Genomic DNA, 24953 nt, shown 5'->3' with positions numbered 1-24953 from the left:
TCTACCTGTACATGACCATCTGATCAGTTATCACTCCAGTGTTAATCTGTAAAATTGTAATTATTTGCCTACCTCATGCCTTTTGCACACAAATGTATATAGACTTTTTTCCCTACTGTGTTATTGACTTGTTTAATGTTCACTCCATGTGTAACTGTGTTGTCTGTTCACACTGCTATGCTTTATCTTGGCCAGGTCGCAGTTGCAAATGAGAACTTGTTCTCAACTAGCCTACCTGGTTAAATAAAGGTGAAATAAAAAATATTAAAAAAATAACTCAATGTTTTTTTATATATAGATTTGGCTCTTCTGGTATGGCGTCGGCTCTTTGCGAACGACCCATCACTAACAGCCGGCAACTACCCCAGCCCGGTCAGAAACTCTGGCCAGTGTCTAACCAACCAGGTTTTTTTCCCTCTTTATAATCTTCAACTGGCTGAAAGCAGCTGCCTTACTTGAACTATCATCTTTAAATTCAGTACATTGTGAGAAGTGAAGTCACTGTTGATTTTAATAGTTTTATCGGTCAGTTTCTGCAACAGGGTAGCGTGCCCTCTTCTGAAAAAAAGTGTCACTGTTAGAATATATGACCATTTATTTGATGCTTTACATAAAGGTGATACATTGGACATCAAAATCAGATATTTTGAGCAAACAGACCAAAACAAGTGTGAAGAGCCAAAAAATAATTATACATACTCTTGACCAAGGCATTGTAGCCAAAACAATGCACCATTTCACCATTGTGTTATGGAAAGTGCAGACTACCACTTCATCGTTTCCCATTCAGTAGTGCCAACATGATCAATGAACAGAAATAAGTGAATTACTTACTGTGTTCATAGTCAAAGGCAACAAGAACAAAAACAATTGTATAACAGTACACATGCAATGGATAAAGCATTAAGCAGCCACACAACTATCAAAACAAATGTGATCGAGAGAAATAAAGGCATCAGGTCAAACATACTTCACTAATAATAATAAACAACACCCCCCCCCCCCCCCCCTTGGGAAAAACCCTAGAGGCTACTTGATATTCAGGGCCCAGTTTTCAAAAGTTATCGGATTTCAGCAATTGGATATGATTAAAGGCATATCAATAGAATGGACATCCCCATTCAAATATAACAGACAGTTCTATTAATTTTATTTCTATGCTTTTAATCCAACAGATCTAAGATATGACAATGGTTTATCAAGCTAGTTTTATACATCTATAATGACTGTGGTTCATCTGGATCTAAACGGTAGATCTAGAGTCCATAGATCTAGAACAACAGTGGTTCATCTGGAGTTCATGGTATGTTCTCCAGGCCCAAGGCAGAGTGATATGTGTGGGGTTGGTCAGCTGGCTGCCTGGCCTGCATCAGTAACGGTCAGGTTACTCAGCCAATCATGGGAGAAGAAACTGTTGTGCTCCCCTTTAGTTCTCTCAGTCAGTGAAGCTAGAGAGCAGAGAAAGAGTTTGTTAATGCTCAGAATTTAGGACCAGTGCAGTATTTCCTGGCCATAATGATCTTACCAGGGAAAACCCCTGTGCCATTAGTGTTAGTCTGTACTGACCTGTCACAGGAAATCTGCATATAGAACTGGAGGGGGAAGTAGTTCAAAATCTGCAAAAACCACTTCCTGGTCTCTGCCATAGAAAACAGGTACATACATTTTGGTCCAAGCTAGACTACTACCTCAAGGGCTATTAAGACCAATGAGGATAATGCATGAAATATACACACACACAATCTTCACTTACGAGTATGGAGGCTCCACAACACATAGGAAGCCTGCAGATGGACATAAACATAAAGTCCCACAAACAGTCGCTGGAGTGAGAGTTTACTTTTCAAACTCACCACAATCAATGACAGTGACATGCGAGGCGATAGCAAACCCAGCCATAGAGAAGTCAGTATCCAGCTACTTACTTGGCGCTTCAGCACTTCAGAAGACAAAGCGAAAGAGTTTTAAAATTAGAATGGAATAGAAAGATGGCAGTGAGGATTTGTAATGCAATTTGTAAATACTGTACTGTACTTTGTAGGGGTTGGCACTCGGTCTTCTGCTGTGTCACTGATGCCAGATTTGTTGTTCTGAAAGAAGATGGCTAACTTCTGAAGAGCCTCATGTCTGGTTCTGAAGACAGAAACCGTTAACTACTAAGTTAGGGAACTTTGTGATACATTGTGGTAGAAAAGGCTGCATAAATTACATTTGAATTTGGCATCACAGTAAAGACAAAGTAGAGCCTTACTGTGTGTGGCGGTCCTCTATGCTGCCATCACTAAGGGTGTGGTGGGCACTATCATGGCTGCAGACTGCCGGAGAGAGAGGGATGAAAAGAGGGTGAAGGGGGTAGTAGAAATGGGGGGGGGGGGGGGGTCATTTTATGGTGGTCTGTGAAGGCGTGATTGAAATGGTCTGCCATAAGTATATGGGCAGTAGAATGAAGACCTGAGGTACACTCTCTAATCCAGATGTCTGAAACAAAAATTGAATCTATAACTTCAAAGATATGGATATATACCATATAAAATCCTACTCACGCATATCAGGCATTGAGACAGTCCGATTGTGAACGCTAAAGAATACATAAGAAGACAGATGAAATATATCAGTCCTTCGCTCAGCTTTTCCTAGAAAAACAAACAAATTATTTAATTTATATACACAGTACATTGCAGTCTTCAAATGTTTTTCATCAATTATCTATACAAAAATTCTGTGGAGATAACATGGTTGAGCCGAATCAAACGTGACCTGTAAAGCAGCGATTTAACTGGTGGGGTCACAGGAGTTTTTTTTCCCCTCCCCAATTTTATGGTATCCAATTGGTAGTTACAGTCTTGTCCCATCGCTGCAACTCCCGTATGGACTTGGGAGAGGCAAAGGTTGAGAGCCGTGCATCCTCCGAAACAAACCAGCCAAGCCGCACTGCTTCTTGACAACGCCTGCTTAACCCCGAAGCCAGCCACACCAATGTGTCGGAGTAAACACTAATTGCTCATGTGCGATGGGACAGGAACATCCTTGTCGGCCAAACCCTCCCCTAACACGGACGATGCTGGGCAAACCCTCCCCTAACACGGACGATGCTGGGCAAACCCTCCCCTAACACGGACGATGTTGTCCAAACCCTCCCCTAACACGGACGATGCTGGGCAAACCCTCCCCTAACACGGACGATGCTGGGCAAACCCTCCCCTAACACGGACGACGCTGGGCAAACCCTCCCCTAACACGGACGATGCTGGGCAAACCCTCCCCTAACACGGACGACGCTGTCCAAACCCTCCCCGAACGATGCTGTCCAAACCCTCCCCGAACACGGACGATGCTGGGCAAATTGTGCGCCGCCCCATGGGTCTTCCAGTCAGGGCCGGCTGCGACAGAGCCTGGACTGGAACCAGGATTTCTAGTGGTACAGCTAATACTACGATGCAGTGCCTTAGACCACTGAGCCACTCGGCAGACCCTACAGCAGTTATTTTAGTGTGTGAATTTTGGGGGGGGGGGCTGAATATAATGTTAATATAACATAATGTTAACTTCCACTGCTATGCGGATGACACACAGCTGTACATTTCAATGAAACATGGTGAAGCCCCAAAATTGACCTTGCTAAGAAGCATGTGTTTCAGACATAAGGAAGTGGATGACTGCAAATGTTCTACTTTTAAACTCGGACAAAACAGAGATGCTAGTTCTAGGTCCCAAGAAACAAAGAAATCTTCTGTTGAATCTGACAATTAATCTTAATGGTTGTACAGTCGTCTCAAATAAAACTGAAGGACCTCGGCGTTACTCTGGACCCTGATCTCTCTTTTGAAGAACATATCAAGACCATTTCAAGGACAGCTTTTTTCCATCTACGTAACATTGCAAAAATCAGAAACTTTCTGTCCAAAAATGATGAAGAAAAATTAATCCATGCTTTGTCACTTCTAGGTTAGACTACTGCAATGCTCTACTTTCCGGCTACCCGGATAAAGCACTAAATAAACTTCAGTTAGGATTATAGCAGCCGTATTTAGCACTGACTAGAACCAAAAAATGTGATCATATTACTCCAGTGCTAGCCTCCCTACACTGGCTTCCTGTCAAAGCAAGGGCTGATTTCAAGGTTTTACTGCTAACCTACAAGGCATTACATGGGCTTGCTCCTACCTATCTCTCTGATTTGGTCATGCCGTACATATCTACACGTACGCTACGGTCACAAGACGCAGGCCTCCTAATTGTCCCTAGAATTTCTAAGCAAACAGCTGGAGGCAGGGCTTTCTCCTATAGAGCTCCATATTTATGGAACGGTCTGCCTACCCATGTCAGAGACGCAAACTCGGTCTCAACCTTTAAGTCTTTACTGAAGACTCATCTCTTCAGTGGGTCATATGATTGAGTGTAGTCTGGCCCAGGAGTGGGAAGGTGAACGGAAAAGCTCTGGAGCAACGAACCGCCCTTGCTGTCTCTGCCTGGCCGGTTCCCCTCTTTCCACTGGGATGCTCTGCCTCTAACCCTATTACAGGGGCTGAGTCACTGGCTTACTGGGGCTCTCTCATGCCGTCCCTGGAAGGGGTGCGTCACCTGAGTGGGTTGATTCACTGCTGTTGTCATCCTGTCTGGGTTGGCGCCCACCTTGGGTTGTGCCATGGCGGAGATATTTGTGGGCTATACTCAGCTTTGTCTCAGGATGGTAAGTTGGTGGTTGAAGATATCCCTCTTGGTGTGGTGGCTGTGCTTTGGAAAAGTGGGTGGGGTTATATCCTTCCTGTTTGGCCCTGTCCGGGGGTGGGGTGTGCTTGCTCTCTCTCTCTCTCAGGATCATGCCTCAGGACTACCTGACATGATGACTCCTTGCTGTCCCCAGTCCACCTGGCCGTGCTGCTGCTCCAGTTTCAACTGTTCTGCCTTATTATTATTTGACCATGCTGGTCATTTATGAACATTTGAACATCTTGGCCATGTTCTGTTATAATCTCTACCCGGCTCAGCCAGAAGAGGACTGGCCACCCCACATAGCCTGGTTCCTCTCTAGGTTTTGGCCTTTCTAGGGAGTTTTTCCTAACCACCATGCTTCTACACCTTCATTGCTTGCTGTTTGGGGTTTTAGGCTGGGTTTCTGTACAGCACTTTGAGATATCAGCTGATGTACGAAGGGCTATATAAATAAATTTGATGAATAAAATACTCGCCTGAATTGAAAATGACTAAGACCAGGTAGAAAGTCATTTAAATCTCTGAGAAAGGTTTCTTCAAATCACAGTATTTTCAATATAAAAGTTATTAGCAGCACTATTTAGTGGATTTGGTTGATTTTGTAGTCAAACAAGTGAGCTTACTAACATTTGTTTACAAGAATATGGGCAAAATGGAATTATTGACAATGAAAGAAAAAGGTGGAAATGTTCTTCTCTGGCCATTTAATTGCTACATTGAATGCCATATTTGTAGTCAACTGTTTTCCAGATTGCATTTTGACAAAAATGTTGTGTGTGTGTGTACATATATATGTATGTATGTATGTATGTATGTATGTATGTATGTATGTATGTATGTATGACACACATACACATCCCGAGGCAAAACCAATGAAGAACCACTGCTGTTAAGCACTTGACAATTAAAAAAGGGCTTTACAAATACAAATGGGATTGCTTGACTGCTTCCCAAACAGTGTAGAAAGTCTCACCGGTTCTCCATGTAGGGGGACAGGGTCTCTTCGTCTAATGTCCACTCCTCATCGTCATCTGTGACTGAGAGAGAGAGCATGATAGGCTGCAAAACCACCAAAACCACCATAGCCAATGGGAAGGGCTTTGGCACAACACCACACTGCAGGCCTGCTGCCTAAAATGCATGGAATTCCTTCACTATCATAAAGCCAACTGATAAAAATACTCTGGGTTATATCAATCAGGTGTGCCTCAGACGATACTTTATCAATGTGTCAGTTGATTATCAATCATGCAGTTTTTACACAGAACTGGCTGTAAGCATGTTGAAGATGACTTACAGCTGCTGTGTAGCACGGGATGATGATTAGATGATCTGTAAAATATAATGGAGACAGAATAGGAAGGGCACGGAACCAAAGGGAGTGAGTAAATAAAATATACAAATACCCTGATTATGGCAACATGCTTAAAATTATTTCATTTTGCATTCCCTTTTTTTTATTCCTAAGAACAGTGAATATTTCTCTGTACAACAAAATATGTTTGGAATTGATGTACAGTACTGAACAATAGACTGTTGTGTACCTGCTCCCCATGCTGATGGTATCTCCCTCTGTGCCTCCTCGGCCAGCAGCCTGAGCCTTCTTCCCGAGCTCCAGCATCTCTTTGATATTCAGCTCCACATTCATTACAGAGATATAGCCATCTGGAAAAGTCAACAAACAGGGAAAAACACTCAGCCACAACAGCAACAGAGCAGTGAAGAACTGAAGCCTGATAATAACTTGGGCCACAGTTTAGCCAGAGTTTTTCCTGACCTGTGACATATTCAAAAAGCATCTACTCTGATGATCTTAAGGGAAAACTAATCCTAATGTTATATCAGCATTCCCTCATTTTTGCATTTAAAAATAAATAAATCAGAACTCTTACTCTGAGACTCTCTGCCCCCCCCCCCCCCATTAAAGAACAATAATACAACATTGACAAACTCACATTTGTGGTTGGCGTCACGGGCCAGCCATTTTCCTTTGGGGCAGTTGGTGGTTCGGATGATGCTAACCGTGTCACCACTCTTCACTGGCAGGTCATTCTTACGCACTTTACTGGCCACTGTCACCCTGGCATGGTACATCGCCTCCTCCTGGCCAGTCACCTGAACACAGACATTACACAGTAACCACAGCCATAGTTTGGCAAACTTTGTTTGGTGTGGAGTGTTTTGGGAACGTTAATGGGTGCCATATTGGATTCAAAAGTTCAAATTTCACAATTGAGTAGTTGGAATGCAAATTTGAATGCTATTATCCTGGAACATTTTAGGTCAACATGGTAGATAGCTTGTTGAAATATTGTTTGTCAACGTGTTGATCTATGGGAAAATAAAGCTGGACCCTCAAAATACCAAAACAAGACTGACCTATGAGCCTGATACCCATGACACAGCAACTTCTAAACTGATAGCTAGTAAGATAATTTGTCATTAAGGCTACATGTGACAAGCTCAGAATTACTTTGAATTTTTTCTTCATTTCATTCTCCTTTTTCTCTCTCTCCTTTTGCTCTTTCTTCTCCTTCTCGAGGCGGTGCTTCTCTCTCTTCTTCTGATCTTTGTCCTCGTGGTTCTCAGGGCTCTGTTTTTCCTTACTGAGAACAATATATAATTATTCTATTAACATGAATCTAACTGACAACATGCTATGAAGTGGAACCAAATAGAGGTATTGATGAATCTCTTTAATTGAAGCAACAGTGAGACATGAGATGACAAACACACCTGTGCACATGATGTACACTCTCCTCCAGATGCATTTGGACAGTGAAGCCAACATTTTAACGTGGCTCTATACTTTTAGATGAAAAGTTTCCTATGAGGCGACAGTACAGAATGTCACCTTTTATTTGAGGGTGTTTTCATACATCTGTTTTACCATTTAGAAATTAAAGCCCTTTATGTATCTAGTTCCCCCATTTGAAGTTGTCATAAGTATTTGTACAAATTCACTTATATGGTGTTAAAGTAGTCAAAGGTTTAATGTTTGGACCAATATTACATCAAGTTTGTGACTACAAACTCGTTGATGCATTTTCAGTTTGTTTTGGTTGTGTTATATTTTGCCCAATAGTAACTGAACGGCACTGAGGAACAACCTTCTTTACAAGTGAGTAGATGGGATGATTCTAAACACTCCTAAATTAAGAAAAATCATCAATAATGTGTGAGAAGGTTACAATAAATCATGCTAACCTCTAACCATTACCAATAATGGGGAGGGGAGTTTAGGATTTTATGGGCGTTATGATCTTTGTGCCTCCATAACCTTTTCACAACTTACTCATGATCCTCGATTTTTTTTTTAAATATTTCACCTTTATTTAACCAAGTAAACTAGTTGAGAACAAGTTCTCATTTACAACTGCGACCTGGTCAAGATAAAGCAAAGCAGTGTGACAGAAACAACAGTGTTACATGGAATAAACAAGCGTATAGTCAATAACACAATTGAATAAAGAAAGTCTATATACAGTGTGTGCAAATGGCATGAGGAGGTGTGGCAATAAATAGGCCATAGTAGCAAAGTAAATACAATTTAGCAGATTAACACTGGAGTGATAGATGAGCAGATGATGGTGTGTAAGTAGTGATACTGGTGTGCAAAAGAGCAGCAAAGTAAATAAAAACAATATGGGGATGAGGTAGGTATATTGGGTGGGCTATTTACAGATGGACTATGTACAGCTGCAGCGATCGGTTAGCTGCAGCATTTAAAACATGTGTATGTTTTAAATGCTGGAGTATAGAGCCCCCCCCCCCCCAAAAAAAAGGTTGCTTCACTGTCCAAATACATATGGAGGGGGATGTACACCAGGGGTCAGCAACAGGCCCGCTAGTGATTTGGCAAAAATCAAACCACTAGCGATTTGGCCCCCAAAGTTAAGTAAACTCACAAAAAAGGGAGAATATATATTTTTTTTTAAATCACCAGGAATTCAGCTAAAATTATTGTGAAGGAAAATTGTTCCCAAGTATACCCACAAATAAAAAGAGATGAGTCATTGTGTATCAATGTAACTAAGGTATGAAATTGGTATTTTCAAATACAATCTCTTTTTGGGCTTACTTATGGTTAATTTGCCTGTGCCACAACTACAATATTTGAATAATTGGGCCATCGTTTAGAGCCGACATACCATGGATTCCGGGGCCATATGTGCATTCGAGGCTCCTCCTTCTTCAGATAAACAGAAAACAAAGAATCATTTTTTATAAACAGCACCAACCATTCAGTTACCGAAATAAACTCTGCTGTAAAATTGTGTCACTTACCACTGGATGGGGTTCCCCATAAGGATCTAGAAGAGAATTTGAAAAACATAACGTTTGGAACAAATCATAAACACACCCTCTTTGAATTAGAGTAGGCTTTGACAAAAGGTAAATAGCTCATCAAAAAAATGGCTAAATGTTATAGATACTGGTATAATGATATGGGCTCTCAATTAAATAAATTAAACATATGTAGTGTCTTACTCTTTGGTGGGCCTTTACGTTTGTGTGAGTTTTGACTGACAGTGTTCTCAACAACTTCATACACATTATCACAGGTTTCATAATAGTTCTCCTGTTGACAGACACTAGAAGAGAGGACATTTCAGAGGTTAGGTGTAAAGAGGAATAACGGACTTCCCAGAGCTAAACTTAAGTTCACTATACCAAATACTCAGTAGTTTCTGTCCCCACACAATCCCTGGTGAGACACTTCAGCAGACTATAGTATTTAGCAAAAATAAGATAGTTTTCAAGCAGTTCACCTCAACGTCAGTCCTGAATGAGGAAATTCAACCGAAGCGGAGTCATGGTCAGTGTCCTCTGTGAATGAGGGTTCAACAGGCACCATTTTAGCAGATAGCTCAGAAACAACTTGAGGTTTTAGAACTGAAGCTGGAAACTCCCACGTTTGAGCCAAGAACTCTGAAAGAACTAGATCATGATGACTGCTGAGGGTCAGGGCTCGTTGGTCAAAGCTGGGAATTTTTGGAGGCTCACAAGATGGTAACTCGCATTCAGGGGATAGAAAATCTGGAACCCCCAAGTCTAGATCTACTGGATATTCAGGGGTTCCAAATTCTGTAGCTTCTAGTTCTAGAGCTGCAAGGTCAAATGCATTGCCTTCTGCAGTTTCCAGTTCTGAATTCAACTCAAAGTCTGGAAACTCTGGAACAACCAGTTCAGGATTAGCAATGGATGGAGGCTCAGAGTGTGGATCCTCACATGTCTCAGGTTCAACCGCTGAAGTCAACTCTGCAAGCAAAACAACAAAACAGACATTTGACTTGAGCTCAATAAACAGCACACATCAAATGATCTTTGAAGTAAATTGCATTACATCAACATACATTCTTTAAGTTTAAAGTGAAAAATCTGAGTCAGTGTCACTTACAGTGGAATTGACCACAACTGGTCGAAAATAGAAGTGAAAGTACCTCTGTGATGTTCTGTGGTTGGGTGGTAACATCTGAGATCTACCCTTGGAGGTCTTGGAGGTTTCAAAGGTCCCAGAGACCCCCGGTCAGGTAGAGGTTTCCTGGCTGGATGAGGAGGGGGAAGTCCATCAGATTTTACAAGCAGAGGCTCTGCTCTATCCCGGCCAAACTGTTTCTCTGATGCAGTCTCCAGTCCTAAGAAAATGAAGAGAGCAATTGTATCTCAACTATGCAATCATACCTCATTAACTCTAACACTATTGTAGCAGAACATGAGAATGACCATACAAAATGACCACATCACAAAATTGTTCTGAATCTGAGATGACTTACTGCGGGAAGAGTCATTCATCTTGAACGGCAGAGCTGAAACACAAGGGAGGTGCGGGAGACTGACAGGCAAAGGGGCTGGAAGGTCATGTTCTGGGGCATGACTCTCATAATCTATAGAGGGCAGATGAACTCCCTTGTCCATGGTAGAGCTATGGTCTGAGAGATGGACCCCATTGGAACGCAGGCTCTTGGGCCTGGCGTACACCAACAGGTGCTTAGGTGAGAACCGTTTCTTGCCTTTCTCCAATGTGCTGAAGAACTGGGTCGCACTAACCATAGAAGATAAGTCTTCACCTGGGCCTTCTAATGGAGTGGTGATGGTGATGTCTGGGCTGGAGGTTGGGCACTCCGTGCTAGAATGTTCCATCTGGAGTGGCAGCCTATCTTCAGCCTTATTCCTGTCCATCACAAGCCCCTCTACTGGAGCTCCTGAATGTCTGTTGGTGGTCAAACCAGCATACGCAGGCTCGTCTGCAGGTTCGCCACCAACCTTGGGGCCTTTGGTTGACTTGAAGGGGTGGTGGAGCAGCAAACCCTTTTTCTTGCATTTTGTTGGAGGCGGGACCTCTTTATGAGGTGGCAAATCAGTTTTCTGCTCCTTCAAAGGCAGGCCAGGCAGTACGAGAGGCAAGTGGCGGTCTTTGAAGGACTTCTTGGCTGTCGCTGTGCAGTCCCTTCCACCATTGTGGAGACGGTTCTGGTGTGGTGGTGTTGGTGGTTTTGGTGGGATGGCCTGCAGTACAAGTGCAGGGAAGGAGACGGGCCATTTGCCCCCAGACACCCTGGTCCCATCCCTGAAGATGACCCTGGGGATGACAGGTTTGTTCTCCACAGCCGAGTGGATGGAGCTCATCAGGGCTCCATCCTGGGGATGACAGGTTTGTTCCTGCTCCCCAGGAACAGTGGATGGGAGCCGTCTGGGCTTCTCAGCAATGGCAGGTCGGTGTTGGTCCCGGGCTTGAGCCTGGGCTCTGGCTTCTTCCTGAAACTTGGCCCTCAGAGCTTTGACATTGATTGGTCCCTCCTAGGATCAACGAGATCACTATAGTGATTAGTTAACAATGCTTAAAAAACAGGCTACAATTGTTTGAAAGTAATAATTGTTTCTACCTCAGCATATAACAGTGTGTGCATTCAACTAATTATATGGATAACACAAGGATAATTATTATAAGGCACCAGTTGTTAATGGATGGTACAACAGATAACATGTACAACTCAGTTGTTTCATAGTATACTAAAATACTGTTTGTTGTGCAGACAGAAAACCAACTGCAATCAGTTTCGGATAAATCGCGAGTTGACCTTGTAAAGAGCAAAGATAACAACATCCAACAGCTATGCAAACAGATCAATAAGGGCAGCAATAGATCATTTCGAATTTCATTACCTGTGCCATTGTTCCTCGTTACTTTCATCAACTGACAATCAAATGTAGTTCTTTTACGCAATTGGACACGTTTCAGTTCACTGTCTCATTATGTCGACGCAGCCGCCAAAAATAGAACGAATTCTCTGATAAACTGATTTCTGAACTCTCTGAAGTTGCAAACAAATAGAGAGATACCGCAATAAACCAGCGTAGATGTGCGCATGACCTTATTGAATAATGTCACGTGTGCACGCGAAGAAAGTGTAATTTTCTTGAAACGTAGATTTTATCAGATTTTAGTGTTCTATAAGGACCTATGTTTTAATTAGTCGCAATGATATTTAGTGTATTGATTGCAGGATAAATGCCAATTGTATGGTATTATAGTTATATTATAGGCTAAATACAAGGTTTAGTGCCATAGGAACAATCTGCCTCTACAGAAGTCTGGGCCTTTATAGTCAAAGATTGGAAGTATGGGAACTGCATACTTGGGAGTGTGTCAGAAAGTGTGCGTTGCAAAACAAGTGGGTAGATCAACAGCGGGTTTACTCATAACCCGCAGTCCCAGCGGGGAGGGTGGGTTTAGGGTTATGAAATATTGCCTGGATAAAGTTCGGGTTGAATAAAGAGAAACAATACCTCCAGAAATGTATCGTTCTTGTGCAATTTCTATCTATTCGTTTTTTATTTCATTATTTTAGGCTATGTGGCATTAAGGCCAAACTATACCGTGCCAAATGCTTTTGGGAACGGGCAGAACAAGTTAACTTGCGAAATGTCGAGTTGAAAATAAAGAGAAGGGAGGGCCAGAAAAGTCATGTTTGGGAAAGATTTGGTGTAGTGGTAAAAGGATGATAGCAATGCAGGTTGTTATAGCCTACGTGATGGTTGTGAGCACTATACCGAAAGGACCTTCAAATAAACCTATGCCACGTCAAGGGAACTGTAGGCTAATTTTCGGACGGGTTAAATAGAAACTGAAATCTGGACACTGTAGGTCTATAACCTCTCACATAGCCTTAATATTACCTCCTGCAGAAAAAACATTTCTTGCAGCAGGCTAAAATTATATACCAAATGTTTTACTTGGGAACAAAAGTGGAGAAATATGATTTCTTTCTTTCAGCAACTTGAGAGAATGCAAATGCTCACGTCTGTCTGTAGAGGTGCTATCTTTATTTGAGTAATAAAAGCTGATAGTAGCTTATTTCAACCGCCGAGTTATTTCAACCACATAAAATATGCATGCATCCAAGCGGAACTGAGATCTTATAAAAACATGATTTTGGGTCGTTTTCACAGGTTTGTATTTTCTTACTACTGGTAAAACTGATATAATTTGAACATTTTGCACAGAAAATCTTTCTGTTTGTTGTTTGTTTTGTCATTGCATTTTCTCCTTGGCCCCTAAACGTCATTTTTTGTTGTTGCCCAAAACCTCTTGGCACCGCGAAAGAAGCAGAGATGACAGCGACCACTTTATCAATGTCAACTAGATCGAAGCATTAATTTGTATCGATGTATGACATTATTCTGGTTAGCAATGACTTATTTTGTATTTTAGTGCAACATATTGTCACAATCTGTTCTATTTCACCTGTACTTTTCTCCACCCCCATCCAGATGTCGCCCATCTTCCCCATTATCCTCTGTGTATTTATACCTGTGTTTTCTGTCTGTGCCAGTTCGTCTTGTTTGCCAAGTCAACCAGCATTTTTCTACTAGCTCCTGGTTTTCCCCAGTCTCTGTTTTTCTCGTCCTCCTGGGTCTGACCTTTGCCTGTCCTGACTCTGTTCTCGCCTGCCTGACCATTTTGGCTGCCCCTGACCTCGAACCTGCCCCTGGCATTGTACCGTTTTGGACTGGTTATGAACTCTTGCCTGTCCTGACCTGCCTTTTGCCTACGCCTTGGATTATAATAAATATCAGAACTCAAACCATCTGCCTCCAATGTGTCTGCATCTGGGTCTCGCGTTGTGTCGTTATCGTACGAACTGGACATGACAGACCCAGCAGACTTGGACCAGCTCCGTCACGCTGTCTCCCTGCAGGGAGCTACCGTTGAGAAACAGGAGGAGCTACTTCAGAACCTGATGGAGGGGTTCCAATCTCTGGCGGAACGCCACGTCCAGGGGTTCAAGGCATTAACGGAGCAATTCCGTGGATTAGCTCGCAGACAGCATTCCACATCTGAGACCTCCCAGCCACTAAGTAACTTCCCTACTACTGGTGGGTTTCTTCTGCCTACCCCGGCTCTCTGAGAACCCCGCCTACCTCCTCCGGAGCGATATTCTGGCGATCCTGGAAACTGCCTGGCGTTTCTTTCCCAGTGCTCCCTCATTTTTGAGCTTCAGCCATATTCATTCCCTTTGGATTTATTCAAGATAGCATATCTAATTATGCTAATGTTCGGAAGGGCGCTCTCCTGGGGTTTGGGAACAACAATCTGCCATTTGCCATAACTTGGAAGATTTCATGGCGGAGGTGAGGAAGGTATTCGATTCTCCGGTGCTCGGGAGAGAGGCGGCCCAAAAACTACTGAAGGTACATCAGAGCTCCCATAGTGTGACGGACTACACAGTATATGTTCGCACATTGGCCACCGAGAGTGCCTGGAATTCGGAGGCTCTGTTCGATACCTTCCTTCACTGACTGCCCGAGGAAATAAAGGACAAACTCGCAGCTCGTTATCAATGGAACTCGATTAGGATTGATGGATGTCTACGAGAATGCAAGCGTGAGAGGAGGTCAGGTCTCGAGAACATTCGTCCATCCGCTGCTGCTTGCTCACCTCCGAAGGAATCCAGAAATTCCCTCGAGAATCATCGGCGACGGATGAGTCGGTTACTCCTGAGCCTATGCAACTGGGCAGAGCTAAATGGTCACCTAGGGAATGTTCTCACAGTGTGAGCTCCAACTGTTGTCTGTACCTTGTGGCTGCGGGACATTATATAGCCACCTGCCCTGTTAAGAGACCTATTTCTTTAGTACGTACAAGTACAAGAATTCTCTAATTCCCATCATCCGCACTCCTTTTTTTGTGTGATACTCCTGTGGGGAGACCAGTCTAAGTCACTCTGGGGCAGATGAGAGCTTTATGGATGCTACCCTAGCTTCTGAATTGGGTATCCCCACTCAACTCCTCTCAGTCCCAGGTATGGAATGGGCTCATTCCTCCAGGCTGACCTGTCATCCGGGTTCCCGTCGAAACCTGGCCTTCCTCCGACAACATTTCTGGTGGCCCATGGTTCCTGACGCCTCTGCATTTGACGCCGCATGCACTGTTTGTGCTCAGAATAAGACATTGCGGCAAGCTCTGTCTGGCCTTCTTCACCCACTACCTGTTCCTCAACGTCCCTGGTCCCATATTTCCCTGGACTTTGTCACTGGGCTCCCTCCATCTGATGGCAACACTGTCATTCTGACAGTAGTGGATTGGTTTTCCAAGGCTGCCCATTTCATTCCTCTCCCCAAACTACCCTCTGCCAAAGAGACACCCCAGCTCATGGTGCAGCATGTCTTCCGGATCTATGGACTCCCGGTGGACATGGTCTCCGTCCGGGGTCCTCAGTTCTCGTCTCGGTTCTGGAAGGCGTTCTGCACCCTTATTGGGTCGTCGGCCAGCCTGTCCTCCGGATTCCATCCCCAATCCAACGGCCAGTCGGAGCGAGCGAACCAAGCTCTGGAAACAAGTTTAATATGCCTCGTCTCAACCAACCCCACTACCTGGAGCCGACAACTGGTCTGGGTGGAGTACGACTGGACACTCTCTTCCCTGTTCGACCACGGGACTCTCCCCTTTCGAGTGTTCCATGTGTATCAGCCTCCACTCTTCCCAGATCAAGAGCAGGAAGTCAGCATACCCTGGGCCCAGATGTTCGTCCGCCACTGTCGGCGTACCTGGAGAAGAGCCATGCAAAATAGTCTTGCGTGACAACAAATCTGCACAATTAGCTGATCTGTGTTCCATACACCCACTGTTGAGCCTCCCACTTCTGTTGACACGCCCACTTCAGACATGCTTTATGTAGGCAGTTATCCATGGCTCAAACATTGCCTATTATATTGACAAAATAGTCGAGTGACCGCTCTAACAATGGAAATGCATGCCCTCAAACATTTTCAGCATCATTGTAAAGCCCTAGTTATTGTTGCTTTGACAAAGTCATTTCTGAAGATCATTTATTTCATATGCTTAGTGATTCATTTACTTTCATCCCTCCTTTTAAGGTCCACCCTGTTACATGAACTGAACTCTTGTTTAAATATGGTGAAATTGTTCTTTAAATGTTGTTTTCAGTGACTGAGTGTGTACAACATATCACGTCAACCCTGTTACCCATAAATGGTCTACAAATGTTTTAACACATCAATTTCCCCTCCACGCTGCAGACAACACGCTTACATTCCCCCAAACACGTTTTTTTGTGTAAAGTTGAACATGTGCTCTTTATGACAGATCATTAAAATGAGGTGAAATTAGTTTTGTTGGACCAAGTTACACTTCTCAAAATATGCTCTATTCATGGAACGACCTATGTGTGTGTTTTGTACTACGAATTTTGAAAGTGAGTGGGCCAGGATGTGGTGTGCTTGTGTAGGCCTATGTGTGTGACATTACGAAAAATATATTTCCCAACTGTTAGAGCATGTTTACCCTTGATCAATCATTTACTGTGGCCTCTTATGACATGAGTGCACTTACCCCAGGATGACAACTATCAGTCATCTAAACAAAGCTTAACATGAGCTCATTTTCATCAAGGAGCTCTTTTATTTCTAATATGAATAGACTGATATGTGTATTATTGGGCTCCTACCTTCTGCTGCTGGTTTTAAACAAATCTCTCACCGTAGATGCAACGGAGTACTCATGGAATATGGCTGAAACCAGGTAGATTTCTGTAGTTTTTACTACAAATACTACTACTTTTATTTACTACTACTGGGTGATTCCAGCAGGAGCAGAAACTATTACTGGTATCTCAGATTGTTCTGGCAATTCTCACACTGAAACTTCATTGGGAGGTAGAATGACTGAAATGCTTTTTACATTTGTACCACAAAACATTTTTGAGAAAATCATGATCATTTAGAGACAGAATACAGACAGCAGAGTTTACACACATTATGTACAACTAGGTAGAATGAGCATAGAGCTATACGAGAATGGGTACTGTATACAGCTAATGTGTATTATCAGTGTGAACATATTTAAATGCAGTATAGTGCAGGTATTTGTGTACATTTCAGAGATGGCTTGATGCGGTGTGCATGCATTTTACAGACACGCTTATCCAGAGCAACTAGGGTAAAGAGCAACTAGGGTAAAGAAATACACGTTCACATGAATTTATTCAGCATTAAAAAGATTTAAAATGAATATTTCAAAACGACCCTTTTTGCTGAAGCTCTTTTTTAGACATATTGTTTGAAACAATACACTCTTCAAACCCATCACATTTCCAGAGTGGCTCTGGTACTTTTAATGATATGACCCATTTTATACATATAACCAATCACAGCCCTCCTTTAGGATTGCATATAAGGCAAATCACCAGCAGAGGGCGTGCCCTTAGAAATCATTTACCATTTACAGTATTGCTGGTGTTCATAAAATTGGTCAGAATTTCAGAATTAGCAGAGCCCACTTTGGAAATGTGATTTACTTGTACTTAAAATGAACAAAATCCAAAATAATAGTTTTGAGATATTTATATGAATATTTTTTATGTAGAATAAATTTGTGTGAAAATGTGTATTTCAGAATCTAGACATAGTCCATATGTTAGAGCACACTTATCAGGGGTATAATGACACCCAGATGTTGTCAGCATCGTGTACGGTTCACAGATCACGTATAGGCATGTATAGGTCTAAAAACACCAATAATGGCAACTTTCACCATGATAAAAAAATAAAATAATTGTGATGTAAATCTAAAAAGCATATCACACATACCTCCTCCCAATTACATTTCTATGTGAGAATTGCCAGAAATTCTGAGATAACAAAAATATTTTCTGCTTCCGCTGTTGTGGAATCGCTCTACTTCAATCTAATGTCTGTGAAGTTTGAAACTGTAAATGGTATTTGCATTTGACTGAAGAACAGGGCAATCTGCTATTAGGAGGGTCAGAAGTGTAAACAAACCAACTCCTATCAACTGTAAGATGAAAATGTGGTCGTCATGGACCCCTTGTGACTCCTGCACAGACAAGAAGGTAAAGGGTTGCTTCTCATTATACGGTTCATGTTCAAGGCTTGGGACTAAATAATAAACTAGTGTTTCTATGATACACAATGATCTGTTGTTCCACTAAAACAATTCTCATATTTGTGTTCATTATTTATGTTGCCCAGTTTCGTTTCCGTTACATGGAGAAAGCGTCCCAGTTTGGTGGGAGACAATGTTTGGATAGTCAGTGGGAAGAGCTGGCATGTCCCACAGCACAGGCAGTGTGTTGGGAACCAGACATCTGTGGAGAAAGATTCACCTGCAATGCCACAGGTAAGTACACAATATACATCACCTCCAACCTCAAGCCAAGCGTACAATGTGTTGAGTCTTCTTTTGTCTCCAAATGTTTCATGTGGCTTTCATGTGGGTGTGTGTGTGCATACGTGCTTGTAACGAGCGTGTGTGTGTGTGCGTGCGTGTGTGCGTGCGTGCATCCATCCGTACTTAGGTCGTTGTGTGAGCCAGGTGCTTCGCTGTAACGGTGAGGTCGACTGTGACGACGAGTCTGATGAGACGGACTGTGAGCAGGTGGATGACAGACAGGACAAGTGTTCCACTCTGCTACCCATCCCTGGAGCTGGCCGTGGCACTCAGGGGTAAGCAGGGGTCAGAGGACAGGGGTCATCAACAGTCATAATAAGTGGGAACAGCAGGATGCATCTGACACACAAAAGACATGTTGCTGTTTGTGCTGCACACACACACACACACACACACACACACACACACACACACACACACACACACACACACACACACACACACACACACACACACACACACACACACACACACACACACACACACACACACCTCAATTGAAACAACAACAAAGTATTGCTCTTTATGTTCCTAGCTTTAACATACTGACAGGAGAATTTGTGGACCACGTTCTTGACCCACAATACTATGGAGGACAGTGTGAATATGTCTACAATGGAGAATGGAGAAAACTCATCTATGATCCCTTCTGTGAGAATTTACATTATAACGAGGATGAGAAAAACTATCGTAAACCCTACAACTTCCATACATACCGCTTCATGGTACGGTACTGTACTGTATGCATCGTCATGACACAACATGTACACTTTTTACAATGCTCAACTTATCAATGACATTTGAAAAAAGTAATATGTGTTTTGTTATTTTTCGTTATTCTAGGCCCAGGCCACTTCTGAAGGCTCCTCAGAGTATTATGAAGATATGGCCACATTACTGAAGGCCAGAAAGACAGAAGATTCTTTTAATCTGGGTGTTACTGTTGGGATTCAGTACGTGGAGTTTGGAGTATCAGGGAATGTGGAGTCTGAGTTACTAACAAATCTAACAAAATACACCGATCAGGTAAGAGAATATGTCTTAAATATTACCCCCGAAACAGCCTCTTTATACTCAGGGAACACAACTGTAGTTAGTCCCTGGCTGCGTTTAATTCCAGGAGGCTATTGCCTACAACCTTGTTTTCTCAGGTCCACGAAGGGTAGTGAAAGAGAACAGATGGAACGTAACATCCATCCTGAAATGAAACCCCTGAGTCCTATATTTCTCATTTGAGCATGTATGAAGCTGAAAAGCGCTATACAAATATAGTTCTGGTTATGTGTTCTCCTTTGTCCCTCAGGAACTTGGCTTCATCAGGTTGCAGTCGAAGGTGCAGACGGCCCAGTTTAAGATGAGGAGCGAGGGGCTGATGCTTCATGAAGACATGTACCTGTCCCTCATGGAGCTTCCTGAGGAGAAGTATGACTTTGGCCTGTACTCCCGCTTCCTCAACACTTACGGAACGCACTACGTCACCCAGGGCATCATGGGAGGGACCCTGGAGTATGTGGCGGTCGTCAACACAACTGCCATGAAAACATCTAGTATGGTGTCTTTTTTTATTTCTGTGATGCTGTCGTTGAATGAGTGAGCGAGATTTCAGACTGGGTCAGTGGTGGAAAAGTGTGAAGGATTTTTAGACCTTTCTATATTTTGGAAGGAACCATATAATATTATCATGTGAGTTATTATAGTCAATGGTATATTTGAAGAGTCCATTTCTGTGTGAATTTTAATGCTTATTCCAAAACTTGTTTTTGCTCTTGACTTTTAACAGAGATTGATGCGGAACAACTTAAAGGGTGTTTGGGTGGATCCATTGGCATAAGCAGTCCTATAGGCAAGACGAAGCAGGTAGAAGTTGGAGGCAAACTTGAAGTCAAAGGTTGCAAAGGCACCGGCTCTTATGAAAAAGGTGTGTGATCGTCCCAACTGACCTTATCTAGCAAAGGACACCTTGGGTAACATTTCCTACTTTTTCTACCAACACCAGATACCAAAGGACAGCTTGGTTAACATTTCCTACTTTTTCTACCAACACCAGATACCAAAGGACACCTTGGTTAACATTTCCTACTTTTTCTACCAACACCAGATACCAAAGGACACCTTGGTTAACATTTCCTACTTTTTCTACCAACACCAGATACCAAAGGACAGCTTGGTTAACATTTCCTACTTTTTCTACCAACACCAGATACCAAAGGACACCTTGGTTAACATTTCCTACTTTTTCTACCAACATCAGATACCAAAGGACAGCTTGGTTAACATTTCCTACTTTTTCTACCAACACCAGATACCAAAGGACAGCTTGGTTAACATTTCCTACTTTTTCTACCAACACCAGATACCAAAGGACACCTTGGTTAACATTTCCTACTTTTTCTACCAACACCAGATACCAAAGGACAGCTTGGTTAACATTTCCTACTTTTTCTACCAACACCAGATACCAAAGGACACCTTGGTTATCATTTCCTACTTTTTCTACCAACACCAGATACCAAAGGACAGCTTGGTTTACATTTCCTACTTTTTCTACCAACACCAGATACCAAAGGACAGCTTGGTTAACATTTCCTACTTTTTCTACCAACACCAGATACCAAAGGACACCTTGGTTAACATTTCCTACTTTTTCTACCAACACCAGATACCAAAGCACAGCTTGGTTAACATTTCCTACTTTTTCTACCAACACCAGATACCAAAGGACAGCTTGGTTAACATTTCCTACTTTTTCTACCAACACCAGATACCAAAGGACACCTTGGTTATCATTTCCTACTTTTTCTACCAACACCAGATACCAAAGGACAGCTTGGTTAACATTTCCTACTTTTTCTACCAACACCAGATACCAAAGGACAGCTTGGTTAACATTTCCTACTTTTTCTACCAACACTAGATACCAAAGGACAGCTTGGTTAACATTTCCTACTTTTTCTAACAACACCACATTTCAATGTATATTGTTGTTCAACTTTCTGACTTTCTGGTAGTAACATTCAGTTAGAGCAATTGTGGATAACAGGGATAGGGTCTATTCCATTTCAAATTAGTTCATTCAGTAAGTATACTGGAATTGCAGTTTACTTCCAGAGTTTACTGAATTGAGATGGACCCAGGTGGATAATTGATGATTTCCCTCTGTAACCCAGAGATGTATGGCAGCTCCAGTTTGATCAAGGACATTGTGACACTGGTGAAGGGGGGCAGTACAGGAAGTGGTGGGGGTCTGCTGGCCATCAAGGACCCTGACACATACAGGAAGTGGGGCCTTTCTCTCAAGTACAACCCAACGCTCATCGAGTTTGAGGTATAATAGCATTTACTTACAGATATACCTAAACACACTGTATATAGCCAATGATGTATATAAACCCTGGATTGCTGATGCTATGTATTGGCTATTGAGAGGCTTTGAAGCCACCAGTCGACCATATTGGCACTCCCCAGTAGAAGCAGTCCTCCATAGGAATGATTAGAATTCTACAGTATTTCAATTAAATGTTTCAAGGACAATTTTGTTGTTGTTGTTGTAGTGGGTACAGTAACATTAGAACTTTCAGAAAATGTTACTTTAAGAAATGTTTGTGTATATACTGTATGTTTAGCTCACATACCATTATTTAAAAGTCTGTAATAAAATAAACATGACAAAAACAAATGTAGACATTCATAAATGCATTTCTATAGCTTCCAGAATATTTTTTACAATGGTAGGGGAGTGCCAGTCAACCAGTGTATATATACATTGTGTATTCAGCACACAGATGGTGCTGGACATTACATCTGTGCATGCTACTTGAAATATGGTACTTTTACGTGTTTACTTTATATACAGTGCATTCAAACATAGTACATACAATATGCACAAACACATCAAGTAACTCATCAAGCATGGTCTCCTCTCCCCCCTCTCCCCAGACCCTGCCCATATTTGAGCTGGTGCGTCTGAGCACAGCGGGGGACCACGTGGGGGCACGGCCGGCCCACCTGAGGAGGGCGTGGGAGGAGTACCTGCTCCAGTTCAACTCCTGTCGCTGTGCCCCCTGCAGGCATGACGGCATCCCTGTCCTCTCCCAGACCTCCTGCCACTGCATCTGCAAGCAGGGCTTCGGAGGGGAAGCCTGCGAGGAAACCCTCAGGAAAGGTGGGCGTAACAGTGCTACTATATGCAGTTACTTCTATCTGCCCTCAGATGACAGCAAGCGCCACACCTTACTACAGTAACTATGCTATTCAGTTAGTATGTGTAGAGACTTAGATGATAACACATAGCCTGGCATTCTGTCGTCTGATAGGTTCCACGACGGACGGGGCCTGGAGTTGCTGGGGGACGTGGTCTTCCTGTCAGTCAGGAAGTAAGACGCGCCGACGGTCATGTGACAACCCCCAGCCAGATGGGGGCGCCGCCTGCCTTGGCTCCTCCTCCCAGAACCAACGCTGTTGATGTCACCAGCCAGACGGGTCACAGCGCAGCAGGGGGCACAGATTTCAAAACTACATCAGGAAGTAGGAGTGAATACCAATGATGTTCATTATGTTACCAACTCTGTATTTTTATCTGGCCAGAAAGATGAGGGTCAAAAAGTTTCTTCAGAAATAAAAATAGTTAAAGATATTCTCGATTATCAAATCATTTTGTTTTATTTGTCACATGCACAGAATATGTTTTATCTCCTCAGTTATCTCACTGTTACTATAAAAGACTCAACAATGAAAACATACTGTAACACAGGCACAACACTTACAATTATTTTACTAGGCAAGTCAGTTAAGAACAAATTCTTATTTACAATGATGGCTTAGGAACAGTGGGTTAACTGCATTGTTCAGGGGCTGAACAACATATTTATACCTTGTCAGCTCAGCGATTCGATGTAGCAACCTTTCAGTTACTGGCCCAACACTCTAACCACTAGGCTACCTGCTGTTACTGGGCCAACACTCTAACCACTAGGCACCCTGCTGGTTACTGGCCCAATGCTCTAACCACTAGGCACCCTGCTGGTTACTGGCCCAATGCTCTAACCACTAGGTTACCTGCTGGTTACTGGCCCAACGCTCTAACCACTAGGCTACCTACTGGTTACTGGCCCAACGCTCTAACCACTAGGCTTCCTGCTGGTTACTGACCCAACGCTCTAACCACTAGGCTACCTACTGGTTACTGGCCCAACGCTCTAACCACTAGGCTTCCTGCTGGTTACTGACCCAACGCTCTAACCACTAGGCTACCTGCTGGTTACTGGCCCAACGCTCTAGCCACTAGGCACCCTGCTGGTTACTGGCCCAATGCTCTAACCACTAGGCACCCTGCTGGTTACTGACCCAACGCTCTAACCACTAGGCTATCTGCTGGTTACTGGCCCAACGCTCTAACCACTAGGCTACCTGCTGGTTACTGGCCCAACGCTCTAACCATTAGACTACCTGCTGGTTACTGGCCCAACGTTCTAACCACTAGGCTACCTGCTGGTTACTGACCCAACGCTCTAACCACTAGGCTACCTACTGGTTACTGGCCCAACGCTCTAACCACTAGGCTTCCTGCTGGTTACTGACCCAACGCTCTAACCACTAGGCTACCTGCTGGTTACTGGCCCAACGCTCTAGCCACTAGGCACCCTGCTGGTTACTGGCTGCTCTAACCACTAACCCTGCTCTAAACCAACCACTAGGCTATCTGCTGGTTACTGGCCCAACGCTCTAACCACTAGGCTATCTGCTGGTTAACCATTAGACTACCTGCTGGTTACTGGCCCAACGCTCTAACCACTAGGCTACCTGCTGGTTACTGGCCCAACGCTCCAACCACTACACATTAACACTTTAACCACTACCCCTGCTGGTTACTGGCCCAACGCTCTAACCACTAGGCACCCTGCTGATTACTGGCCCAACACTTTAACCACTAGGCACCCTACTGGTTACTTGCCCAACACTCTAACCACTAGGCTACTTGCAACACTTTAACCACTAGGCACCCTGCTGGTTACTGGCCCAACACTTTAACCACTATGCACCCTGCTGGTTACTGGCCCAACACTTTAACCACTATGCACCCTGCTAACTGCTTGTCTCCCTGCTGGTTACTGGCCCAACGCTCTAACCACTAGGCACCCTGCTGGTTACTTGCCCAACACTTTAACCACTAGGCACCCTGCTGGTTACTGGCCCAACGCTCTAACCACTAGGCACCCTGCTGGTTACTGGCTGTCCACTAGGCACCCTACTGGTTACTCTAACCACTAACTTGCTGGTTACTGGCCCAACGGGCACCCTGCTGGTTACTGGCCCAACGCTCTAACCACTAGGCACCCTGCTGGTTACTGGCCCAACACTTTAACCACTATGCACCCTGCTGGTTACTGGCCCAACGCTCTAACTGCTTGTCTCCCTGCTGGTTACTGGCCCAACGCTCTAACCACTAGGCACCCTGCTGGTTACTTGCCCAACACTTTAACCACTAGGCACCCTGCTGGTTACTGGCCCAACGCTCTAAACGCTAGGC

At 43.5% G+C, this 24953-nt stretch overlaps 2 protein-coding genes across 3 annotated transcripts; one reads left to right on the top strand and one right to left on the bottom strand.

Annotated features, from left to right (window-relative positions):
* Positions 1 to 1031: 1031 nt before the first annotated feature.
* Positions 1032 to 11889, bottom strand: si:ch211-188c16.1 (uncharacterized protein LOC562677 homolog). Its single transcript, XM_064926321.1, has 16 exons — positions 11881 to 11889; positions 10491 to 11514; positions 10158 to 10352; positions 9486 to 9975; positions 9205 to 9308; positions 9001 to 9026; positions 8865 to 8905; positions 7187 to 7319; positions 6669 to 6828; positions 6258 to 6378; positions 6011 to 6045; positions 5687 to 5750; positions 2544 to 2578; positions 2252 to 2315; positions 1567 to 2133; positions 1032 to 1448 (listed from the first exon to the last, which is right to left on the bottom strand). Exons 1-15 carry the CDS (start codon positions 11887 to 11889, stop codon positions 1971 to 1973), a joined length of 2664 nt encoding a protein of 887 aa, XP_064782393.1. The 3' UTR covers positions 1032 to 1448; positions 1567 to 1970.
* A 4683-nt stretch (positions 11890 to 16572) lies between these two features.
* c8a (complement component 8, alpha polypeptide) lies at positions 16573 to 23060 on the top strand. 2 transcript variants are annotated; one of them, XM_064933732.1, is made up of 11 exons: positions 16573 to 16759; positions 17996 to 18089; positions 18229 to 18376; positions 18555 to 18702; positions 18963 to 19152; positions 19271 to 19453; positions 19731 to 19974; positions 20208 to 20345; positions 21595 to 21752; positions 22364 to 22589; positions 22741 to 23060. In XM_064933732.1, the coding sequence occupies exons 1-11, from the start codon at positions 16611 to 16613 to the stop codon at positions 22887 to 22889; spliced, it is 1827 nt and encodes a 608-aa protein (XP_064789804.1). In that variant the 5' UTR covers positions 16573 to 16610; the 3' UTR covers positions 22890 to 23060. The 2 variants fall into 2 exon arrangements, with proteins under 2 accessions (XP_064789804.1, XP_064789795.1); XM_064933723.1 differs by having other exon boundaries at positions 17975 to 18089.
* Positions 23061 to 24953: the final 1893 nt, after the last annotated feature.

The sequence above is a fragment of the Oncorhynchus masou genome, chromosome 3, assembly GCF_036934945.1.
Source record: "Oncorhynchus masou masou isolate Uvic2021 chromosome 3, UVic_Omas_1.1, whole genome shotgun sequence".
In the NCBI taxonomy this organism is placed as follows: domain Eukaryota; kingdom Metazoa; phylum Chordata; class Actinopteri; order Salmoniformes; family Salmonidae; genus Oncorhynchus; species Oncorhynchus masou.
This window is presented reverse-complemented; position numbering and strand designations above follow the sequence as displayed.